This window comes from Lampris incognitus, chromosome 20 (genome assembly GCF_029633865.1).
Source record: "Lampris incognitus isolate fLamInc1 chromosome 20, fLamInc1.hap2, whole genome shotgun sequence".
NCBI lineage: Eukaryota > Metazoa > Chordata > Actinopteri > Lampriformes > Lampridae > Lampris > Lampris incognitus.
The window spans coordinates 19,049,892-19,075,880 of record NC_079230.1 but is presented as its reverse complement, the minus strand read 5'-3'; the positions used below and the strand labels follow the sequence as shown (position 1 = coordinate 19,075,880).

The window sequence follows — 25,989 nt, the reverse complement described above, 5'->3', positions numbered from 1 at the left end:
GGGGATTGGCGTTTCGAATCCCTGTGTTACCTCCGGCTTGGTCAGGTGTCCCTACAGACACAATTGGCCGTGTCTGTAGGTGGGAAGCTGGATATGGGTATGTGTCCTGGTCGCTGCACTAGCGCCTCCTCTGGTCAGTCGGGGCGCCTGTTCAGGGGGGAGGGGGAACTGGGGAATAGCGTGATCCTCCCACGCGCTACGTCCCCCTGGTGAAACTCCTCACTGTCAGGTGAAAAGAAGCGGCTGGCGACTCCACATGTATCGCAGGAGGCATGTGGTAGTCTGCAGCCCTCCCCGGATCGACAGAGGGGGTGGAGCAGCGACCGGGACGGCTCGGAAGAGTGGGGTACTTAGCCAAGTACAATTGGGGAGAAAAAGGGGGGGGGGGGAATCCAAGAAAAAAAAATTCAACACATTCATATGAGGGACACACCGAGTTTCTCTTTGAGCTCGAGCGACAACAACAAAGCAGTCTTACATTATTTTATTGCCCCGTACTTGCTTGAGATTTCGCTTGCTTTCATCAATTGTCTGAAATCATTTTTCAACCTCATTACAAAGAAAAACAATACATGGTTGTCACTTTGTGACGAATTGTTAGCCTGCTTTCTACCAGGAGGGCTACACAATGTGATGATTTCAAACTTCCCTAAAAGAGCCATTTCATCTAAATGTATATTGTCATTACAATGTGTTTCACTTAGTTTATTAAAAATGTATTCCGCGTGAGCAAACGCTACTTCCTTCAGTTGCTAAAACATGAAAGTCTTATCTGAATTATGTATAAAATATATAAGATAACAACCCCGTTCAGGTTGCAGAATAAAGTAATTTTCATTTACAGCATTCGGACCAGCTTATCACCTCGGAAATACTCGGATGCGCTCGGGAATGTTAAAGGTTCAAACAAATTAAACTGGGATTATTTTGGACGATTCCTGTTGTTTCAGTACACGATGTACCGTAATCCTCCGCACACCTAAAGTAGGAGGACGACAACGCGAGTGTCAATACGCTTGGTGAGTTCAGAAAACCACAAACGCTCGTCATGTCTTGAGGCGTTTGGTTTGCTGAGGGGCTGGTTGGACGCCTTCTTTGCTGTGTGCCACTCCTCGTTCATGGTGACGTCCATTTTCATCGGTTGGCACCTGGAGACAAAGCCAAAGGTAAAGCTTCCATGAACATCGGTGATATATGCAGACAGATCCCATGTTCTCACGGCATAAAAAGACAACATTGTGTTGGATTTTGACGTCACAGCCCACATAACTACTGGGGCCGGACTTGGTCCTGGATACGACGTTAAACTGCAACCGCTGGGTCATCGGCAACTAAACCGGCACCCCCACTTCAATCCTTGGGTTGTTGAGAGGAGGGTGTGTGGACACCCAGCAGGACTAAAAACAAAAACCTGTTAAAGGCTGGATGAGTTCCTCTGTGAACCAACGGCCATCCATACCTGGAGAGGAGACAGGGACCACCAGGTACTCCCCCTACTGGAACACAGTGATGACTCAACCAAACTCGATCACCATATACGGAGGAAGAGACTCGTTGAGGCATCAGCTGTGCTCCTATGGCCCCCATAGGTTACAGAGCTGATGATGATGACGATGATGAATTGGGGATAAAAAAATGGGGGGGGGGGATAAAAAAAATAAAAAGAGTATCGCAATTCATTTTTCACTTCACCGATTTTTGTATCGGGAATTTACTTTTGAGTATTGTTACATTCCTATAATATAGCCATTTATCTTGACCGCTTATCCTGCTCTCAGGGTCACGGGAATGCTGGAGCCTATCCCAGCAATCATTGGGCGGCAGGCAGGGAGACACCCTAGGCAGGCCGTCAGGCTATCACAGGGCTGACACACACACACACACACACACACACACACACACACACACACACACACACACACACACACACACACACACACACACACACACACATTCATTCCTAGGGACAATTTAGTACAGCCAGTTCACCTGACCTACATGTCTTTGGACTGTGGGAGGAAACCGGAGCCCCCAGAGGAAACCCATGCAGACACGGGGAGAACATACAGACTCCACACAGGACGACCCGGGGTGACCCACTAAGGTTGGACTACCCCGGGGCTCAAACCCAGGACCTTCTTGCTGTAAGGCGACCACGCTAACCACTGCGCCACCGTGCTGCTTAATATATATTATATAGCGTTATAATATAGTGTTAGCCAAAATATGACACCGCGTTATGTTTTGGGGAAAGAAACGTTTGAATTGTCTGTATAAACCAGAGTTACCTTTCTCTTACTGCTGCCATTCTCTCTGGTCTCCATGCCGGGCAAATGCAGGCCTAACGCCTTCTCCAGGTCTGGAAACACCGAAACAAAACACAAACACCATCAAGTTAGTAATAATGTGGTGGCAGATAACCGAACAAAGCCACTGTAAGTCTTGATCCTTTTAAAAGTCGGGTGTGACACACGGCACTAAAAAGAACATGAGCACGGGAACGAAAGAGGTACCGGTGAGAATGTGGTCGATTTTCCCCACCGCCATGTCAGCATCCTCCCGGCTGAAACACAATGGCGGCTTGAACTTCAGGACGTTGCGATGAGGTCCATCGGCACTAAGGAGGACGTGCTCTTCCTTCAGCCTGAAGTTAAAACAAAAAAAACCCACAAAAATCGTTTGCCATTCAGTAGCACCCGTACGTATTTTATACTTTCACTGGGCAGACGCCTTTATCCCAAGCCACGTACATCTGAGGTGTAGTTAAGCTTATATAGCACCAGGAGTCTAAGCCAGTGGTTTGAACCCCTGGTCTCTGGCAGGAAAGCCGGCGTTCTTACCTACTGAGCTAAACAGCTGCTAGCATCTCAGTCTGGCTTTTTAATTGGCTGTGGTGAGCGACTCAAACGCTTCTTAATAACCGTCCCCTAACTTGGAAGATTTTAGGCTTGGCTTTTATTCGTTAGCTAATTCTAGGCGTCTTTAAATACATTTAAAAAAAATAAAACCAGTCTTTACTGAAATGTGAGATCATTTTGAGCTGGTATAATTTGAGGTCTCTCAATAAGTATATTACTTCATAGGAAAATAACAGGCTACCGAAGAGAAAACCATGGTCAAACCGAGAATCAGTTATTTATTTTTCTTTTTTACAAGCCGCGTTTGTTTGCACATAGAAGGTATTAAACTCGGTGGGTTGGCATATGTAGATCATAAAAATAAATACCACAAGATGATAAAATGTGGGACATCTAAGTTGGCAAGGGAGATGTGAAAAAATGCGAACGTCTGTCTCTTATACAGTACTTAAGCCTGGGTAGTAAGAACTTGAACATGTTGAGAAGCACTTGGATAAAGCTGGTTTCTGTGATACTAGTCATAAGGCAACACTGCACTAATAGGAAACAATAACTGTAAAAATACACATCTGAGAAATATTGCAACACAATAAGTATTATGATACTGTCTAAATTAACTCTTCAGCTAGTGCAAGATTGAACAACAGCCAGAGAAGACGCTGGATTCCAGCATTTAGGTAACATGGCCTACGGTGGGGCAGCAAGGTTCAGCGAGAAGACATAGTTGTTACATACTAATCTGAGCTTGTCCCGTCTTGTCTCCTGCATGAGGTGCAACAATGCTGACAAAAACAGAGCAGCATATAGGGAGTGCACGTTCAGACACAAGAACTCACTTGTATATGACTTCTTGGGCTTCGGCGGTGGCAGGGGTGAGTTTCACCCGGTCCCTCACGAGCTCCACCCCCACAAACAGGCCACGCCCCCTGACAGACAAGATGGCGTCACGGCTATACCTTGTCACCTCTGACACACACACACACATACATACTACCCCCCCTTCCCTGTTTTTCAGGAATTTATGAACAACTATACTCCCATCAGCGTTGTTACATCGCTGACTTAACAATGTTCTTTGTGACGATGGAAATGCATAAAGCTAAATCTAGCCTGTAATGTCCCAAGATTACTTTACCCTCGGGATTACACAAAAATGATTCAGCATTATTAAGGAGGCAGTCAAAACTGCAGCGCGTGCATACTTTCATCAGATTAGATGTAATCGGCATTGTACAGCCCTCCCTATTTACCAAAATCTTGGTGTGTGCATGCAGTCGTGTGTGTGAGTTTGCATGTGTGTGTGTGTGTGTGTGTGTGTGTGTGTGTGTGCTTGCCTGTACAGTCATTTACCTGATATCCCCCACAAGCGGGTGTTTCTCTTTCTGCTTTTCCAGCAGCTTGGTCAGGTAGCCCCCCACACGCAGCGCATTGCCCTGCAGGTCCTCTTTTTCGATCACGTCTAGGACTGCCAGACCGATGGCACAGGACACCGGGTTGCCGCCGAACTAAGAAATCCAAAACGCCAGACATGGGTGTAAGGTTACACCGAGGATAGCTTCACATCACCCAGAGAGATCTACTGGGAGATCACCAAGGGATGCAGAGATCCACTTCAATTTGCAAGGCGAGGCAACTGAAGACAACAGGATGGAGACTGGGTGGGGAGAGAACCCCCCCCCTCCTTGAGTCAACAATTCATCCGTTTACATATCGCTATTTTAAACGAGTCGGCTTTTTGCTAAACGGATGGTAAACAAAGAAGCATGTGACTCGCACCATCGCATGGAGCCTAAACCCGCTTCTTGCAGCTCTTTGCAAAATGTGTCTGGTGGAGATGCTGACGACAACTAAACAAAACCTCTGATATGAGGATCAGCGTAGGCCAACATTTAGGCTACTGTTCCTAATTGAAGTCCTTAACAGACTCCCTACAAAAAACAAAAACACTGGCTTGTACAGAACACATTTCCCCCCATAATGTGGGAAACACATGGGTTTGAACGTTTAGCAAACATGGTCAAGAACTTGCACGCTGAGAATCGGGTCAACGCCGTTTCTGTTCAACATGGGAGGCCAAGCATCGGCTCAATTTAAACGACAGCAACAATAAACACACACACACACACACACACACACACACACACACACACACACACACACACACACACACACACACACACACACACACACAAACCTACTAAACAACTAACTCAGAGACCCAGTTTAGCTGATGGGTGTGTTCGGAGAGATTCCTTCCGTCACAGTAAATGCAGTGTGCTGTGCAGCTTGGTTTCCGTGCGGCGGCCTTACTGTGTTGAAATACTCCATCCCAGAAGACATGAAGGCTTCAGCCACTTCTCTGGTGGTCACCACACACGACATGGGGTGTCCATTACCAATGGGTTTGCCCATGGTGATGATATCTGGCACAAAATCCTCACCCTGGAGCTGGAACGCCCAGAAGTGGGTGCCAACTCGCCCGAAGCCCACCTGGACCTCGTCGGCAATGACGACGCCACCCGCCCGACGGACGTGTCTGTGGAAAGACGGGGAGGCACAGAGGTGTACAGGAAGGTCGACACACACTTCCTCCCTAACGCACTACTAACTCAATCGCACACGCGCACACACACACACACACGCAGACACACACTAGCACACACCCATACACACCACATGACTGTTCTCTGTCTCCATCTCTGATATGTGGGATTAAGTGGCGTCACGTTCTCTTAGTGCGCTTGGAATTGATTCCACAAAGGTCAGCGAGTGAGCATAGGCTGGAGCACAGAGACGAGACACCAAACCACAGGTATATGGATGTTCGTCTTGCTTTGCCAAACGGCCTCGTTAGTCACGAAAACACTGACGCAACTTCTAAGTGAGGCAGGAGGACGCCGTTTATCTTAAATGCCAAATCAGCAGCACATATCTTTACAGGTCAGTGAAACGTGTTGCCTTCAGTTTTGTTCGACTGCCGATACACTGAATAACTTGTTGTGTGCACTCAGCCTGAAGGGAACTTACCATCTGGTAAAGTTAAAATGCTCTTACATGCTGTGCATTCACTTTAGCTTTCACAGTAAGGGCGCCTCTCTAAGGTCACCTCCACATCTGCTGGGTTTACGCCCCAAACCAGGGCAAACCAGATGATAACGCGTTAATGTCACAAATGGTTTGATTTTAGAGAACAGATTTAGGTGAGAAATGCATTTGTTTTTTACCCCCCCCCCTTTTTGTCCCCGGTTGTACTTGGCCAATTACCCCACTCTTTCCGAGCCGTCCTGGTCTCTGCTCCACCCCCTCTGCCGATCCGGGGAGGGCTGCAGACTACCACGTGCCTCCTCCGATACATGTGGAGTCGCCAGCCGCTTCTTTTCACCTGACACGGAGGAGTTTCGCCAGAGGGATGTAGCGCATGGGAGGATCACGCTACCCCGTCCCCCGTCCCCCCCGCCCCCCTGAACAGGCGCCCTGACCGACCAGAGGAGGCACTAATGCAGCGACCAGGACACATATCCACATCCGGCTTCCTGCCCACAGACACAGACAATTGTGTCTGCAGGGACGCCCGACCAAGCCGGAGGTAACACGGGGACTCGAACCTGTAAGCCCCGTGTTGGTAGGCAACAGAATAGACTGCTACGCTACCCGGACACCCCTGCATAGTTCTTTTTTAATTCCACTTGTTACCAAACAACTCATTTCCCTACAGGGATTGTTTAATTTTATCGCATCCTCATCTCATGCTCATTTTATCTAGTCTCATTTTATCCTCATCTCATTTCACGGTTTTTGCTGTGACAAATCGATTGTGAACAAGCTAATCCATCTTGCCAAACAAGCTAGCGGTGGACATGGAGATAAATACGATCTCTGGGGTACATACTCTGCCACTTTCTGGAAGTAGCCCGCGGGGGGAATGACTTGTCCACCGCAACTCTGCAGGGACTCAGCGATAAAAGCAGCAATCTGCACAAGAGAAGAGGATTTCAGATCCAAAACAGAACCAGCCCAGGAGACTGGAGGAATGGACGGGTGGGAGGAGGAAGTCCAGACACGTCTGACCTGTGGATCCCAATCTGTCACTCATGTTGGGTATTCGCCTTGTGACCCGGTAGGGTTGTCACAGAAATCCCCAAACTGTCAAAATTGATGATTCATTGACATGTTTGGACAATAGTTGTTGCACAACTGAATGTTATTTCTTGGACAGAGGTGGAATATAAAAAAGACAATCCATCTCCTAGACAGGGTCTGAACTTTTACTCTGAAATTTCACTCACATTTTCAGTTACATGTCACTCTATTGCAACACAGAAATTGACTCAAGTGTCACAAAATGCAATCATTTGGTCAATTTTTCCTTCTTCCCATAGAAACACATCTGGAAAAGAAATTCAAATTGCCCATCAATTACTACTGATGCCGGGACGTCCCTAGGTTGGGCTGAAAAACAGGAAGTTTAGGGCCCATTGAGTTTGAAACTGTGAAGAAGCTCTGCACAAGTTCTTGCCTTCAATTAGCAGACCTGGACATTGACCCGAAAGGCCATAAACCTGAAAACTAGAAGCAATTGTGAATAAAGAAAGATGGGGAAAAATAAGGGTGTTAAATCAATGGTGGGTAAAATGAGCCGTCTCATAGATGCCAGTGACTGTCAATGGAAGGCAGGACTGCAAAAGGAATATTTCAGTCTACATTGGTTTAAAACCTGGAAGAAAACCTTAAACATCTGAAGCTGTTTTGGCCGCCTCTTCTTTGAATTGTACATCTCATTTCTTCATAGTGTCAGTGAATTAGTTTTTACCAAATAATCTCTTCAGAAATCACGTACAAAGAAGTTGTGAAATTGAAGGGCTATCACCAGGGGTCTAAAGAGCTGCAGAACGTGCACGAAAATATTTAAATACCACAGTTTAAACCACAGCCCATGAGGTCAATTTTGCCTTAAAGGGACATACCAATGTTTTTGCGTGTTTTAGTTTATTTACTACAAATGACACATACTTTCCTTTACTCCCAACCAATTTCCAAAGCACATCGTAGTTTTTTAGAAATTTGAATGTGCTTTGAATGTTGAATGTGCAGCTCCCTGAATGAAAGGAAGTACACGTTCAAAAATCTGAAAAACTACGGCATGCTTTGGTCAGGAGTAATGTAAAGTATACCGTATTTCCCGGACTATAAGTTGCTGTGTTTTTTTGTTTAAGTCGTCTGGCTGGTACTGCGACTTATATTCCAAAGTGATTTATACAATGTAATTTTGTGGGACCGAATACACTGCATTTCAAATAAGGCCACTAGATGGCAATGCGTAACCTTGTGACTCATTCGAAAATACGGTACCGCCTTATAAATGCGACTTATACACCGAAGCGACTTTTTTTTTCCTTGCGACAACATGATTTTGCTGAGTGCCACTTATACTCCAGTGTGACTTGTAGTCCACAAAATACGGTATGCTATTTGTAGTAAATGGGATAAAACATGCGAAAACGTCATCATGTCAGTTTAAATCATTCCGGCAACAATAGTCAAACTTAAATGATAAAACACCCAACCTACGTTGCGTCCTTTGTCCTGGGCTTTCTTTATGATATCTCCGACATCGTCTGCATATGCTGCGGCAGCATCGGGGTGATCCGCTCTGTATTTGCCTCTGTAGATATCTGGACTTGGAGCCTATTCAAGAGATAGGAGGTTATGATGATGGACTAAATTATTATGGGTAACTGAGAATTGTGGGTCAGTTGGGGGTCATACCCTTGGAGGACTTAGCATATCTCCCAGGAATGGGAAACAGGGCTGGCTGGGTCCACCGTAGTTTGAAGCAAACCTCTAAAAGGCCATTGACTAAAAAGTAACGAGTGTTTTTGCAGGGCGGATCGTTTTCTGTGCAACGCTGGCTGATTCAAACGTGTCACAAGCTGAAAGCAGGCTCACTGATTTGCGATAACATCCCTCTCACAATGTGACCTACTTTGTATGTTAATGTTTAACGAAGAAAGGCATTACTGGTCATTTTGGGACAAAATATGTTAAAAAAAAACAAACAAAAAACCAAGCCATTCCCTGCCACCCTGTCAAGCAGTCATCTGCATAGGTCTAGTGAATATTTCACAAAGAACTTGCATCACTGAGCGATGTTTCAGTCCGATCTGGTCAAGTTCTCAAAACAAGTGTTTTATTATCTCGCACATCTTTACACCTCACACAAGAATTTTCCAGGGACTTTTTGGTCGCCCGGTCAATGAGGTAAGCAAAGTTACAGACAGGGTTAATTCCTTATCATCTGCGACCATAAATAAAGTATGCAAGCTTGTGAAACAGGCTGAATCAACCCACCCTCTGCATGTAACATTAGAGCCGGTATTCCACAAGTGTATCAAACTACACCGACGCCATTAGAGAACGCAGCCGGATGATGGATGGCCCTTGCACAACGCTACAGACTGACGGCTCTCTGTATATGTTTCTAGGTACTAATGTCAAATGCTTTGTTTGTCCAAGTCACAATAGGTTTTTAAGCAAGAGAGGCTCGTGCCTGAAATCAGTATGACCATAACGTCACTAAATCATCCACCGATCCAAGTAACTGTTGATTAAAATGGGTGAAATCAAACCCCTATCTAAAGAAAGAAAACCTCCATTCATTTCAGCGCAGCGCAAAATGCATGTGATCCGTTGCACATGAAAAACGCTACGCTACGCTAAAGCTGTGTAGGGTGCAATAGAAAACAAGGGCTTCTGCAACAAAGTGCCACGTAGCAAAGCAGCCTGCATAGTGCACTAACCAGTACCTTGAAGTTATCTTATCCAAACAAGGACAGCACAGTAACGTGAGATGAGGAAGAGTAGTTGCTCATTAATTCATTACAGCCAGTTCTTAGACATGTATCCTCACATCCACTCTCATGCAAAAGCATGCACGCACGCACGCACACGCACACACACACACACACACACACACTTGACTCTTTCTCTGTTTGCACAGACACACACACACACGCACACACACACACGCGCACACACGCAAAAATGTATGCACACATAGGTATTGCCGGGACCCAGCAGAGCAGGTTGAATCATGGTGTTTTGATGCCGTGCAAGCAGGCAGACAGGCAGGCGCTCACCACATGAACAGATTGTTTCCGCGCCATGTCTGACAGCTGGTGGAACTTATATGGACTGATGTCAATGAGGGATGACACATGGCCATGGTACGCACTGTAAACAATGAGACACATACCGTAGACAATGGGCGCACATGCAAAATACTAATACCAATACTACTACTAATAACATTCTGCATTAATTGGGAATTTGTTTACTATATTCTTAGTCACACTGTAACACACGCTGTGTGTGTGTGTGTGTGTGTGTGTGTGCAGACAAATTCACACTTTAAATCTCATTTCCTGCAGATAATATCAAGCAAGCACAGCAGAGGCCGCATCTGCATTGGGAGGCTGCTCCTGTTTGACAGGGCAACGGCACTTACTTGTCCAGCGTGACGATATCTTTGTGGCCTGTGTACTGCCGGGCTAGTCGCAGGGCCAGGTCGTTGGCTTCAGAGCTGAAGTTCAAAGGGGACAAGGGTTACTCCGAGTTACTCAGTCACCACAGAATACACAGGAGTAGCCATGGATATCACCAGCAGGATGGGAGAGGTTTGATATTTCGCTGCTCGGCCCCAACACACACACACACCATGTGCTACCGAACCGTTAATTCGGGAGTTAGATCCCCTCTCCTCTTTGTGATGGCGAACGCTGTCATGTACATTTTGACGTGTAGCATTTTTAGAAAGTCATCTTTTCTTTGCGAGGTGGAGGTACAACACTTGGGGGGGGGGGGATGCACATTCTGCAGATCTGGTTTGAACCAAAACGAGAGGAAATACAACAGACTTATATTGGGACTATGCAAAAAAAAAACCTCAGCTCCTGTTAAACCAATACTATTTTGGTTCCAATGTAAAGTGGGCACTGGTGACTACTTGGGCTAGTTTTGTAAGTGAGAAACTGTAGTTATATTTGAATATGGCCAACATGTGTTGACCCTGCAAGACCCCACTATCCACAGGTCAACCGTGCAACCGCATCAACGCCTGACGTACAGTCATGTGCTTTCAAGTCAAAATGAATGTCGTTTGTCTACTTCGGGGAATTTCTTCCAGATAAAGTATTGGAGGGGCGTCCAGGAAGCATAGCGGTCTATTCTGTTGCCTACCAACACGGGGATCACCGGTTCGAATCCCCGCGTTACCTCCGGCTTGGTCGGGTGTCCCTACATACACAATTGGCCGTGTCTGTGGGTGGGAAGCCGGATGTGGGTATGTGTCCTGATCGCTGCACTAGCGCCTCCTCTGGTCAGTCGGGGCGCCTGTTCAGAGGAGAGGGGGAACTGGAGGGAATAGCATGATCCTCCCGCACGCTACGTCCCCCTGGTGAAACTCCTCACTATCAGGTGAAAAGAAGCGGCTGGAGGCTCCACATGTATCGGAGGAGGCATGTGGTAGTCTGCAGCCCTCCCCGGACCTGCAGAGGGGGTGGAGCTCGGAGGAGTGGGGTAATTGGCCGGGTACAATTCGGGAGAAAAAGGGGGAAAAATAAAAAATAAAAGAAGCAGTTTGAGGCCAACACCCCTATTCACCTCGTAGGCTGCATGGAGGTTTCACGGATCAGTTTCATGAAATTTCATTGTTTAACACCAACTATGGCAAATAAAACGAATACATTCGAATCCTGGGTGGACATTTGTTTTCCATACTCTACGTTTGTTTGTTGCACCCTCTTATTTAAAGGCAACGTTCAATTAACACCTGGCTTAGCTCTGTTTTGTCATTTCCATTTAGCAAGTTTGGTCACATTCCATAATTCATAGCTCACTCCATAACGCAAACCAGCCACCGTGGGTGTGAACTTGCTCCCCCTTATAATTACCCCTCCCATCTTTCCTTCGATTTAACCGGCAATTTGCTGTCATCTTAAACTATGTAAGTGTAGTTCTGTACCTTTGGATCTCTGCAAAGGCAACATGTTCTATAACCGTGCAACGTAATGGTCCTGGCACCCTTAAACATCTAGTGTTCGAGGCACATATTTGAATTAAAACACACACACACACACACACACACACACACACACACACACACACACACACACACACATGCACACACATGCACAGGGTTTCTGCAACAGGGATCTGACAAATGGCCTGAAATTGAACATACCCCGAGTTGACAAAATAGCAGACGGACAGCTTTTCGGGCAGCGTGGCCTGCAACCTCTGTGCATAGCGCACAAGGTTGTCATGCAGGAAACGAGAGTTGGTGTTTAGGAGTTCCATCTGCTGGGCTCCAGCCTTCACCACCTCTGGATGGCTGTGGCCCACTGAGGAACAGATGAAGGACGGAGTAAGCAGCGAGGCATGGGAATCATTACAAGCGGTCGTTAAGTTCAGGGCACGAACACAGCATTGCAGTAACACCTCAACTTCGGTGCACAAACACGAGATTGCAACCTCTTTTGAGGTTTGTGGGGATGTGGGGGGGAAGCATGCCTGGTTTTTAAGATATAATGTTGGAGGCCTTGTGTTGTAATTAAAATGCAGTGAATGCGGTAAGCCGCATCACCTCTCATTTTCACTCCTCTCTTTCTCTGCCAAGCATAGCAATTTACAGAGAATATTACAGAGACGTGTGTGTGTGCACAGTTATTGGCTCCCTGGCATCGCACATGAGCCCTTGGATTAGACAAGAAGACAAATAGCAACACACACTGTACTAAAGACACGTGCTCAAATATAATGCACATGACTTACACTAAATGCTAAACCAGTGCAGTGCACATGACAATCACTCACTGTCAAACATGTTTGCACAGGACGACAACTTTTAACAGCGTTGCAATGGTTTGTGGTCATGATCTAAAAGATGTGTCTATGTTTTTGTTTTTTCTTGTGCGTGTGTGTGTGTGTGTGTGTGTGTGTGTGTGTGTGTGTGTGTGTGTGTGTACCGTGGGCCACATTGTTGATGCAGTCTAGGTATTGCGCTCCTTTTTCATCATACATGTATTGGCCTTTGGCTCGCAAAATCTTGATGGGGTCATGACTGAAGAACACCTTGCAAGACGGCCTGCAACAGAGCTCATATTAACAACGGCATGCAGGTGTACTGCATACATCACATTACTCCAATTCCAACATGGCATGCTGACGGAAACACTTGTCGTCCACGACTGTAGCCATTGCTGTAACGAGCAGTGAAAGTAAACCAATAGCTAGGTACCCAGCTGTGTTATTGCACAACAATGTCATGCATGTAACACTGGACACAGTCTGGCTCAAGTCAGCAGCTTTGGACAAGTTCAGACAAATCGACATAGGGCTTATTTATTGATTAATGCGCTTTAATATAGACACAGTTTACAATGACCAAACACTTTGGTTAAGCCTATATAAATGGTATTTATTAGACACATAAGAACTCATTCAGGGGGAAAAATGCGAATATAAATTCGACTCTTGTGGCAGGCAGTGCAAATATGACGTTTTGAAAGTTTCTTATTTCCTTGCACAAGTGCGCCAAGACGTCGCAGGTTTCAAGACTGCGGTAAAAAAAACAAAAAACAAAAAAAACCCCACCACCATTACAGTTTAGGGAGAATTGAAACAAAATACAAATCATTAAATGGTGTTTCTCTAGTCTAGTCAGACTGTCATTCTGTCAGCGGTGCCGTGCAGATGTCAACAGCTCATGATGTGCATCTTCATCGAAACTCGGGAGTCGACATCAACCTGCAAGCATCGAGTCAGGAATACCTTTTCAGTAACCGAACATGTCCATCATCTCACCCGATATGCTTCTTCCTCAGGCTGATAGTCTTCTCTTTGTCCAACGTCTCCGTCGCCATCCCTGTGCGGTTCACTCTGTGCACGTCGGAGACTTTGTGTGTCCACCGCCTTGCCTCTACGTCAGCTACAGCACGAACCACTCGGCCGGCTGGCGGCTGCGCGAGACGCACTCGCTTCCTCGTCACGCGCACACACCCACGCACGCGCGCTTGTTTTTGTTGTTCTGGGATAGGCTCCAGCACCCCCGCGACCCGGACAGCGGGATGAGCGGTTCGGATAATGGACGGAATGGATGGATGTGCTTCAGAGGTCCCACGCTGACTATATTTGTTCCCCACTCTTCAATTAAGATCAGAACTAAATGCCTAACCTTAACCCTAACCTTAACCCTTACCCTAATCTCAAGTTTAACCCTACAGCCTTAAAGTAGATCCTTGAACAAGTGACGACCGACCACAAATATCCTTATTTAGCAAACATGTCCTCACTCGTGGTTAAAAAACTCAGTTGGGTCCTCTCTCTCTCTCTCTCTCACACACACACACACACACGCGTGCACACACACACGCACGCACGCACGCACGCACACACGGGCACGCACGCACACAACCACTTAACTGCACTGACAAGTGCAAAAGCAGAAAGACCTCAAGTACACCCCGGTGACACCCTCCCTCGATCAGATGGTGAAGCATGGTGAGGTCTGCCAACAGAGACGTGGACTCCATGGGGTATTTGAAAGACTGCGTTTTATTTGGCTCCAACAGTACAGTCATACGAAATGTTCCTATTGAAATAATGTGTGAACAGGAAGCTCTTCAATGAAATTTCAACCAAGGGTGTGTAAAAAAACAAAAAAACAAAAACAAAACCAGGAGTAATACAAATACAGAAAAGAAAACAAGAGAACATTCCACAACACACAGCATCAGAAATGAAAATATAACGCACACAAAAAAAAAGTTGGAAAAAACTGGTTCTTGCTCTAAGACTGGGTGTTGGTTTTAGGAGCTGTTTGTAAGTACGGACTGTAATTATCTCTTAGGCAGTGTTTTACTGGAGGCAATAGAATCAATAGTGAGGGACTTTGGAAGCAGGAGTTAGGCTTTCAAACCAGGTTTGGAGATAGCATAATCAACTTAATTATGAATCATATACATTTATTCCCGTAGACGATAGTGTCGCTGTTGGGTGTATATGCAAATTTTCCTTTCAATTTTCATTCTTTTAATAAATCCCAGTGACAGTCCCAAGCCAGTTTTGCAAAACGTCTCATTAATATGCATTTGAATGGCGTGACAGACAGACGTGGCTATCTGGTAAATATTTCGGAGCCCCTTACCAGCTTCCCTAATACTGAAATGGAAATTAATCTCTCTTATATTTTGGCATTTCTGTGTAGCAGATGAACCAGCAAGACTTGAGGCTATAGCAATAAACGTATAAGAATACAACCACGTGTCACAATGCATCTGAGAGAAGGTCAAAAGAAAAATAGCTGCACATACTGAAAAACACAGCACTTTGTGATTGAAAATTAACGTGTCGTTCGTGACAAAGAATGGAAATCCAAAAGTTTAAATATACAACATAAGTAAATGATAAGTGAAAAGTCAGTGGTGGAAATAAAACGTTCAAACAAGGGACACTGTTTGAGGCAAAAAATAAATCAAATCCAAATCAAGCCTTATTGAAAGGTCCATATTTACACTGCTTTTTAGTTTGTAGTTAGGTAAATAAACTTTTTTTGTTTTGTCCAGGTAGTGGTACTTACGGGAGCATGATCAGACAACTGAAGCTATACATAAACCCCACTCATGAGGTGTTATATCTAAGCTTGCATTTGACGCTGCACACAACCAAAGTATAAATTGCACTTTTTGTCAAATCAGCACACATTTCAACAGTACATTAATAATCCACTATACATATATCAAACTACATTCAATGCAAAGAGGGAGAGACAAAGGAGAAGAGCGCGAGCGAGAGACAGAGAGAGAGAGAGCGCAGTGACAATTAACTAATCTATGCTATCGTGTTGGCTAGGGCGCTACAACCATTCAGACCATCGTTTTCCATGTCACACTAAGCTTCTGAATACGCACAAAACGAGTGAAACTTAGACGTGTGCCACGGTGAGGCCTGTCTTCTAAATTTGATTCCGCCAACTCCACCGAGTTGACTGATTCTTCTCGTCTGTCACCATGACATGAAACAGCGGTTTCTCGGTTGAAAAAGCGATTATCCAATGAGCGCCGCGGGGGGGCGGAGACTACCGATTAGCTAATCAGCACCACGGGCGGGACTAACCCCGTTGTCAAGCGTTAGACGGCACGTTTACTCAAAATCACCCGACATCGTAATTTGTTTTTACTTCGCTCCGCTCCACTCTTTAAACCCAGGCAGAGCCAAGTATGTTGGCATGGTTACGCATTAGCGTCGACTTAAAATGACGTTGAATTCAGGCGGATACGTTGGTCTCTAGTGATTGGTAAGGGGAAATTGAATCCCCTCCCCCACGGAAATCGATTAGACTGAAGACGGAAGTGAAGTGTAATGAGTTGACGATTCTGTCTGATAGCAGGCAAAATGAACACAAACCGGACTGAAAATTTCTTTTAAGTGATTTCCTTCACATTGTACCGTATGCACCATTCTTTGAGGACACACTTGACGTGATCCAAAACCGCCCACGTCAACACAAGAAGCAGAAGCGAAACTGATATCAAAAGACGAGAAATCCACTGCCGAGTGAAAAGGAATGCCAGTTAGGAACCAAAATGCCTTCATTTAAGTAATTATACAAAATAAATAATGCACCACTTAAAATAGTGAGACAAATACAAAAGTATATGCACAAAATGATTTAAATTTGTTACATACAACAACAAAAAATACAATAAGGAAAACGGTTTTCCTGCTCTCGCCACTGGTGGAGTGAACCGACTGAGCGACTGTGGAAATACCAACAGACAGCACCATTATCATAAACAGCACAAAGGAACCTCTTCCATAGCACTGTGGATTTGAGCTGTACAATCTGTCACCTGTAATGACATATATTTATATATGTATACCTGCCTGATCACTTACTGCGACAAAAAGAAAATAGTTTTTTTTTCACATGAGTAAAATTGTTCATGCATAACTGATTTATAATGCCAAAAAAAGAAGTATTTTGAATATCACTTTGCATAGGGGTTACTCAGAAGGCGTTTTTAAAGTAAGTAAAACAATATAAATGCAACCATGAAATAAAGAAATCAATAAATCACAGGTTAAAGCTGACTGATGCTTATCTGCTGCTCATAAACTTTAAATATGGAATGTGACTTAACTGGCCACCAATCAAATTGTGGATATAAAAAGGAATTTTGACCAAATCGGTTGAAATGTGCATTTGTTTGTGTTCTAATCCAAGCTTGCACTACAACATAGTGTTCTCTGCTTTGTTAAGAAATCCCTGGTGAAACATGAGCCATATTCCAGTGAAAACTCGATCTCTTTTTCAGCCAGATGAATAGATTTCACCAAAAAGGGGGAAAAATGGGTTTTAGCTGAAAAGAGTAACCAACCGGGTGTCAGACAGAGCCGTGTGCTAGGCTTTACCTGTGACATTCTGCAAATCAATGCTTATTTTCATTATCTCAAAAAAAAAAACAATAGCTCAATGAAATAAATTCAAAACCAAAGACATGGTGTCCATGCAAAGAACACACAATACTGAACCAACAACATTTCTTACAAGTCTAGCAATGAACCTGTTCCCCCTGACATTGTGTGTGTGTGTGTGTGTGTGTGTGTGTGTGTGTGTGTGTGTGTGTGTGTGTGTGTGTGTGTGTGTGTGTGTGTGTGTGTGAATGTTTGCACAAACGGTGTCTATGCTTCTCAAATCCTCATGTAGAGTAACATTGGCGGCCATGAAGTCATACAAGTGTGTATTTTCAATGACAAGACACAAAGTCCCTTTGTTTGGCACAGGACTATATTATACAGTACACGTTTGAAGCTGAAATGAGTGTGGCTTTTCAACATCCAGCAAAATCAATGTATGACCAATATCACCAAAATGTACGTTAAGCTTTCCATTTAGACAACATGATAAGTTTTACATACCAAAGTTTACCGTTCTCCACCAAACCCATTTCATCAACTCACAATACAAGAGTTGTACATTTCTCACATAAAGGAATGAATAACAAAAGCTTGAGGCACCAAAGGCTATTATACACAAAATATAAACAATAATGAGTAAGAAACGAGAGTAAAACCTCCAAAACTGAGAAGATGATGGAAAAAAAAAAGATGACATCCTATCAACTCTCTCAGTAGATCTTGAAGCGTTGCCCATATCATGATATCGACACCCGGCTGATCTCGATGGAGATCTTGGCAGGAGAGCCAATGTGACAGCTCTCCTCCAGTAATCAGTTCCCATTGCTCTGAGGGGGTCCCGAGTGAGCCTGTCCCATCTCACAGATCCTGGTTCAGATTTACTCTTCTTGTTTGTTTCTCCTTTTTTCAGTCAGTGCAGTGAGCCCTTCCAAGCATTCCCACTCTTTGTCCAGTGATGGGTGGCCGCGGGAAGCGCCGCTCAGTATGGGGAGGAGGGGAGGGGGCTAGGGTTGGGGGCATGAAGGCCGATGCCCCCCTCCACCTGGACCATGCGAGTGCAATGGTGAAAAAAAAAAACAAAAAAAAAAACAACCAACCTGCGGGTCACGGGACCCATCGCAGGCCTCACCCACAATTCAAACAACAACAATCAGGCCATCATTACTCTCTGAAGGTCAACTCTTTTTCAGGCTACCAGCCACGGTGTTACTCCCTTGGGGGGAAAAAAGGAAGAAAAAAAAAAGATAAAAGAAAGCAAAAGATACACAAATTACTAACTCAGAGCTGTAGATTTCCTTTTTGTTGACAGTAAATGTTAGTGTGCTTTTTTGTTTTTGCAGAAGCCATATTAAACCACACGCACAACACTGACATATGTACAATACATATAAATATAGTTTCAGTATGGTACTCATGCTTTCGAGGCGGAGGTTGGCAAGGGTGCAATGTTCTGTTTGAGACAGTCTTTTCGAGTGCGTTGAGACGTACAACCACCACAGCAACAGCAACAACAGCAACAACAAAAAAAGCAACACCTAGCGCTTGGTGTTAAAAAGCTGGTTCAGATCACTCCGACATCTTCTCCTCCTTCGTTTCCTCTTCCATTTCTCCTCTTTCACCCCCCAACCCACCACCCAAAAATTTTTTTTTTTCAAAAAATCAAACACCGCCAGGCTGTGACAACACTCCAGTCTGAGCCATGCAAAGACCAGAAGACCAGTTCTGCCACGAGGCCGAGGATTTGAACTCCACCACCACCACGGCTGTGGATGTGAGACGGCAAAAACCCCCCCAAAAAACAAAAACAAAACCACAGTTTCTTTTTAATCCCCTCCCCCAAACACGGCGAGGTGAGTAGAAGCAGCTCAGGGTGTGAAACTCAGGACGGCTTGTTCTTTTTCTTTTTTCTTTTTTTCTATCATTGTACACATCGATCCTTTTTTTCTTTACCCCCCCATTAAAAAACTATAAATACCATATAAGAAGCATTATTTACAAACTCCATGCGGTTCGGGTTAGAGTGATCACTGCAAGGAAGAACACAAAGAGAGAGATAAAGAGAGCACATGTGAAGATGGGGTGAATGTTCACATTGTTCAATGACTTTTTGGTTTCGGGTTGTTTGTTCTGGCTTGACACACAGATCTTTGACAAAACAGCCATATAAGTCGTTGTGAGCTCACACAGTATAAATATTCATGCAGGTTTTGCACCGAGGCTGTGAGTAGCTGAAACCCACACAAGCGAAATATGCACACATTCATTTCACTAAACACTTCTATGAAATTGAGTGACTGAGTTATTGGAGCGCTACGGTTCCTCGTTGATCAAATGTACCTTGGTCAACTACATGCAGATGTCGATAACAAGAGAGGGATTTCTTTTTTCGATGCCCCTTGATTTCTGAGCCCCAGGGCTGGATGATATATGGATATTATATCAATATCGTGATACGAGACTAGTTATCATCTGGAATTTAGTATTTTGTAATATTGTGATATAATAATAATAATAATAATAATAACAATTTTATTTATACAGCACTTTTCTAAAACAATGCCACAAAGTGCTTCACAAAAAAAAAAGAAGAAAAAGTTGTCTCTTCCTGGTTTTAAAGGCTGCATTACAGCAAAGGGATGACATTTTCTGAACTTGTTAACCTGTTGTAGCTCTTCTACCATTTGCTTCTACCTGCTTGGTCATCTTATCCAGGACTGTTCATCAAAAATCTCTTGTATGCAAATATCTTACAAAAGCACCAATAGTCATCCCTACAGTATCGTCATAATATCGGTATTGGATCAAAGATATATTTAATTTTGTTCATATCACCCAGCCCTACTGAGCCCAAGGTAAAAAAAATAACGTGTCCAAATTAAAATGGCTGTAGCTCTTGAACACTTTTTGAATATCTACGGTCTCTCTGGAACAGTAACCCTTGGTAGTTTGTTCCTGAAGTGTCAGATTTAAGTGTTAGATCCTATGACTCAATGGTGCTACTGTCACAAGCCTTACCATTTGCCTCTTCAAATGTGATTACATAGCACCAATAATGAACATTTTACTTTGGTTTTACTGTAGATATGCATAGGTAGAGCTCACAAAATACCTTATTTTAAAACTCCAAATGGAAACTTTTTGCCATATGATGTTTATGGGCCTTTTGGAGCGTTAAAGAGAACGACTCTGAACATGTGAGAAGATCGAGCTCTGACACACAAGGGGCACATTAGCTAAAATAGGGGTACCAGATATTACCTGGAAGAGGGTCTGAATATTTCATCTACTTTGTGTATCTGGACTGTGCGGTATTGTTTTGTTTTTGTTTTTTTGTGTGTTTGACATCTGTCAAATCATTCAAGAAGATCTTACCTTCTGCCAGCATCCAGGCATTGGTAATCCATCCGGGCCCTGTTAAGAGAAATGCGCCGGGAGAAGATACGTTTGTTTAATTCGAGGTGGATAGAAACAGGGATGGTATGTGTTATGTTAAATAGGCTATTACACACAAACATTGAAGAAGTCAATTTTCGTCTCACAACTGCACATGGTTAGCTAAGCAAACGGCTGGTGTTGTACAGATCTGACATTACTTCAAGTTTCTTCACACTGCTGTGTTCTTGTTGAGATGCTGGTTTTGAAGCTCCAGTATCTAGGTTATGTCAGGAAATTCAAACTGTACAATGGCTTCTTAATTCAGTGTTTCTTTAGAAAATTAAATATAGAGTCTGAGGACCCCCAGCAGTCTTCTAAAGGGGCCAAAGCAATATTGTGAAAGTTTACACAATTCAATAAGAAATAGAATGAACAACATAAAATTCTCTCTACAGGGGTGCTCTGGACAAAATTTGTCAAACTAGGGTCCATGACATGAAAATATTAGAGAAACCCGGATTTTCAACATAAAGGCTTGGCAGTGTCATCTGCTGTTTTTCCATTATTCTGATCCTGGAGCTTCAAAATTGTGTCCTTTGTGCATCTCAAATAGACTCATACTACATCTTTAATAATTATAAAAGATTTGTAAACAAATGTAATACCACTTTCACCAGTGTATCCTCATTCATGCAGATAAAACAAAAAACGACGCATACCATGCAACATAATTCATTGCCTAATGTAAATAGGTGAAAGTAAATGTAATTCAAGGGGATGATTGGATTCATTCATTATAATTATGATACATGAACATTTTGTTCTGGTGCATGCTATAAATTGGTGCTACAGTATCACCTGATTTCAAGTCAATTTCCATATATGCTTTGCTCCTACATGTCATGTTTAATAGAAGCCTAATTGGGGCACTCCTTTCATTTGACCTAAACCGCTTTTAATTCATTTCTCAAAAGACTTGGATCCTCACAAATTCAGCCTTCATGCAGCACAAGACAGGGGAAAAAAATAGCAACATGACCCCTTTTTAAAACTGTAATGACCCATATATAATGACAATTCCAGTTTTCAGCTTGGAAACTTCTGGGGCAGCAAGTGACTGGATCGCTCATCTTCTCTCCTTGGTCACTGTCTGGCCCAATTGGTACAAGTAGAGGTGGGGTGGAGGGGTAAAGAAGGAGTTAAGAGAGTAAAAGGGGAGGGGGGGGGTCCATGCTCCTGTTGCATGGGTAACTCATCAGTAAAGGAGTCTGTGTTAGAACCAAGTAGGAGGGGGAGAAGAGTCCATTTAGGATCTAACTGGAAGGGAAAAGGAATTTAAGCAGGACTTGTTTCTTTTTTTTAACCAAAGGCATAGCGGGATTTAGTTAGAGGGACTTGTTTTTGATAGCATGTTGATAGAACATCCCCAGAGATGTTCACTGGGTGTATTTCTTCTTTTTTTATGTTGGATAATATCTAATGTGGGCTGCTTGCAGTCAGAGAGTTAGTCAGGTATTCTGCATTATGTCATGTAGCAGCTGATACACCAAAATACAATACTGACGAAGTTAAAGGATTATTCCGATTTTTTTTTTTACAACCTGGGTCTTATTTTCATTTATTTTTATCATGGATGTCAGTTATAATGTCGTTTTGCTCACTGGCTTAAATGGCGTCTTACAGGGCAACTGAACACGAGTCTAAAACCTGTCCTCTCAACAGCGATGACCAAAAAACAAAAAAACAAAACAAAAAACACCCACTGCCTCAATTAAACTGTGTATATGATTTTCCATTATCTATAACTTCTCAATTGCACTGGCTGAGTAGTTTATTGATGGTTACTACTGGCTACAATAAGTAAAGGCTGGTCATTCCTGCAAGTTGAACCAGGAAGTAGCTCAGCTATGCAACTGGCTTTTAATAATACTGGACAATTCAGGTGATGACTTTTAACTTGCACTTTCATTTTCACTTCTGAATACATAGTTTTGAGTATCTGGTCAAATTGCACTTGATGGGTGTCCGGGTGGCGTGACAGTCTATTCCACTGCCTACCAACACGGGGATCGCCGGTTCAAATCCCTGTGTTACCTCTGGCTTGTTTGGGTGTCCCTACAGACGCAATTGGCCATGTCTGTGGGTGGGGAGCCGGATGTGGGTATGTGTCCTGGTCGCTGCACTAGTGCTGCCTCTGGTCGGTTGGGGCACCTGTTCAGGGGGAGGGGAAACTGGGGGGAATAGCGTGATCCTCCAACGTGCTACGTCCCCCTGGCGAAACTCCTCACCGTCAGGTGAAAAGAGGCAGCTGGTGACTCCACATGTATCGAAGGAGGCATGTGGTAATCTGCAGCCCCCCCCCGGGTTGGCAGTGACCGGAACGGCTCGGAAGAGTGAGGTAATTGGCCAAGTACAATTGGGAGAAAATGGGGGTGGGGGGGGGGTGCTTGATGAAACATGTATGGTGTTAAGATGCCCCATAAGACGCTGTTGTGACGTTGTGTCCATCGGTGGTTTCATATCCACAATCTCTAAAATCAAGCCAGTGAATAAAACTATATCATAACCGATATGCACAATGGCAGGAACTACGAAAATAAGACACGTTGTAAAAAAAAACAAAAAACAGAATCATCTCTTTATGTGTTGCTGCCATGCATATACACACATCATTTAGGTAAATCTAGAAACAGTGGGTGGGAGTGATAATGGGTCCAGAGTGCATGCTTGAAAGTCAAACGTGAATGAGGAATGCATGGCGGTAGCTCCAAAATGGCCACTCAGTTTCAGTGAAGGTTAAGAGGTGAGTGGCATGCACTAGAAGGAGGTAGAGGAAAATTAGAAATACTGTACCAATTGGCACGGGGCATCCAGCCCGTCCAGACCTGGCTGCCCTGGCTCCCCCTTTTCACCCTTAAAGCCCCGGAAACCCTGTTTGTAAAGACGACCTAGGAGTGTTACTGGGAGAGAGGAGGATAACGCTAATCCCGTGCATCCAACCGCTGAGGAGGATGCAAGCAGGGAAGAGAGAGGAGCTGCCCTTTAACCTCTTTGACACCACAATCCACTCCGATTAACCACAGTACACTAATCTGTGACAGAATATAATTACACATTTCTTTCTGCTGTTGAGTCTAAACAGCAATTTTGAAATTAAAGTGGCCCGATGTGCGTTTAAGAACGCCTAGGTCGAGTCAATTTAGCGCTGTGGGTGTCAGTTTGGCCATGGAGGGGGGCTCCTCCTCTTTTGGGTCCACTGTCCTACATGGCTGGGAGGTGATTTCCAGCTCGGTTCTGGGACATACCAATGGGCAAGGTGCATCTAATCCAGGGGCACCCTGTTCTCCTTTCTCGCCCTTAGGCCCTTTTTTGCCCTTCTTTCCCTTCTCCCCCTGTGAATACAACGGTGTGGTCAGGTCAAAATAAATGTTTTTGAACATTTGGGACAACACTGCTATTGGAGGGGGGGTTAAAATGAGAGGGGTGGGTGGGCAATGCAGTCCACAAAAAGAGGGAAGGGAAGACATGGTCAATGTTAGATAGAAGTACCAGACAGAATTGGTATTCCGGGACATTCGGCGGGGAAGAAAGGGGACAAAGAAGGGGAACGGCAAAAGGGAAGAGGAGGAGAGAGCAGCTTGCTGAGGGATGTCAAGGGCACAAAGGGGAGAGAGAGAGACTAGCAGGGAAAACACCTCCAGAGGAACAAAACAAGAATTAATCAAATCCAGTTCCCATTAAGAGTCAAAACTGTATTCCTTTATACCTCTGATATGGTGGGATTCAGTTTCCCTTTGTCAAATTAAATTCATACTTGGAGGAAAAATGCTTACAAGTAAAGCAAACTGTTCACCACTTACTATAATATGAATATCAAATTCTCTCTGATGGTCATCGAAATCCTAAATAGAGAAACCATGCATGCAGGTGCTTCATAAACTCAACACTTGGAAATGTGATTTAACATGGACTGTTTATGAGTCTCCATAACAGGACAGCACTCACATATAAGTACATTGTTAACAAAAGTGCTATGCAACATCCTTCAAAATGTTAAGTTTTGACAGTTCCTAGTAAATACCTGGGACAAAGAAGTAGTTTTTTTTAATCTATTCTGTAGACAAGACTGATGTCAGTATCCCGAGTTTGGAAAATATGAACAGAGCGAAGGCAAACTATTACTCTTTACATGCCAAGGAATTGGATACAGTTTCATAGAAATTAAACATCTAAGAAACATGATAGAGCTGTTACTTGGTATGAGGAACACACAAAAACTAAACACTGAATCTAGTTCAGAGAGGAAAACTACTGTCCATACAAGAGAGATGAGGTGTAACGGCAGGTTTAATAAACAAAGAGGTGGAATGAGTTGTGTAGTGCTCATGCATGAAAACAGAAAAGAACACAAAGGTGAGTTGAAACTGCCTGTTGTCAATGGACTAGTTCTCCTTTGCAGGTCTACTTACTCTTATCACGATATGCTCGACATGACAAAAAGGTGTTGAAATCACCTCTGAATGCCTCAGTATGTGACTTGGAATGAAATGGTGATTCAATGAAGAACAAAAGTTGGTTCGATAAGATTGGGGATGTAATTATGTGCAGACGTAGTTTTAAATAGTACAGAGCTATTATCCAATTATTACGAAGTAAAGATCCCTGCAGATGGGCGAGTGCCCCGCAAAGCGACGTCAAAACCTCAAATTTTGGAGCTAACCCTAGCCATTTAAGTAATCAGATGAACCCTCACTGAACTCCTTCTCCGTGACAGCACAGGAAATCCATCGGCATGCACATTTAAAACTATATTTTAATACTAAGCCACAGAAAGGTTTCACTAACCCAAATGCTTTTCAACTACCATGTAAACCTCGCCCTGTCACTGTGTTCCTCAATTTGGTGAAAAAAAATGCTTACGTAAAAAATAAATAAATAGCATAGCAGCTATATATATATAGATGACCCCTAAAGTCACTGTCACAGTTACTGTCCATTGACATCAGTCCTTTTTCTTTAATGTTAAGGGGTTGACAAGCCAGTATAGCATTTCTAGATCTACCTTTTCTCCTCTTTCCCCGGGGTCGCCTTTCTCGCCCCTTAAGCCTGGCAACCCCTGTAAAAATACAACTCGGGTTCATTACTCTTGTCTTATAATGCAGCTGAACTCTGTTCAGACAATGGAAGGTCTCCTATCCCTTCACTGGCAATGCTGAGGTTTCATCAGATACGTGGGGATGGCTACGCAGAAAGAGGCCAAGAGGCTGGGTGTGAAAACGAT

At 44.0% G+C, this 25,989-nt stretch overlaps 1 protein-coding gene across 2 annotated transcripts; it reads right to left on the bottom strand.

Moving 5' to 3' along the window:
* Positions 1–429: 429 nt before the first annotated feature.
* On the bottom strand, positions 430–13,847 carry etnppl (ethanolamine-phosphate phospho-lyase). Of its 2 annotated transcripts, XM_056300505.1 has the most exons (13): positions 13,719–13,847; positions 12,881–12,999; positions 12,097–12,256; positions 10,363–10,437; positions 9,995–10,088; positions 8,427–8,543; positions 6,748–6,830; positions 5,169–5,394; positions 4,209–4,363; positions 3,695–3,784; positions 2,514–2,644; positions 2,289–2,359; positions 430–1,148 (listed from the first exon to the last, which is right to left on the bottom strand). In XM_056300505.1, the coding sequence occupies exons 1-13, from the start codon at positions 13,775–13,777 to the stop codon at positions 1,047–1,049; spliced, it is 1,482 nt and encodes a 493-aa protein (XP_056156480.1). In that variant the 5' UTR covers positions 13,778–13,847; the 3' UTR covers positions 430–1,046. The 2 variants fall into 2 exon arrangements, with proteins under 2 accessions (XP_056156480.1, XP_056156481.1); XM_056300506.1 differs by lacking the exons at positions 5,169–5,394; positions 6,748–6,830.
* Positions 13,848–25,989: the final 12,142 nt, after the last annotated feature.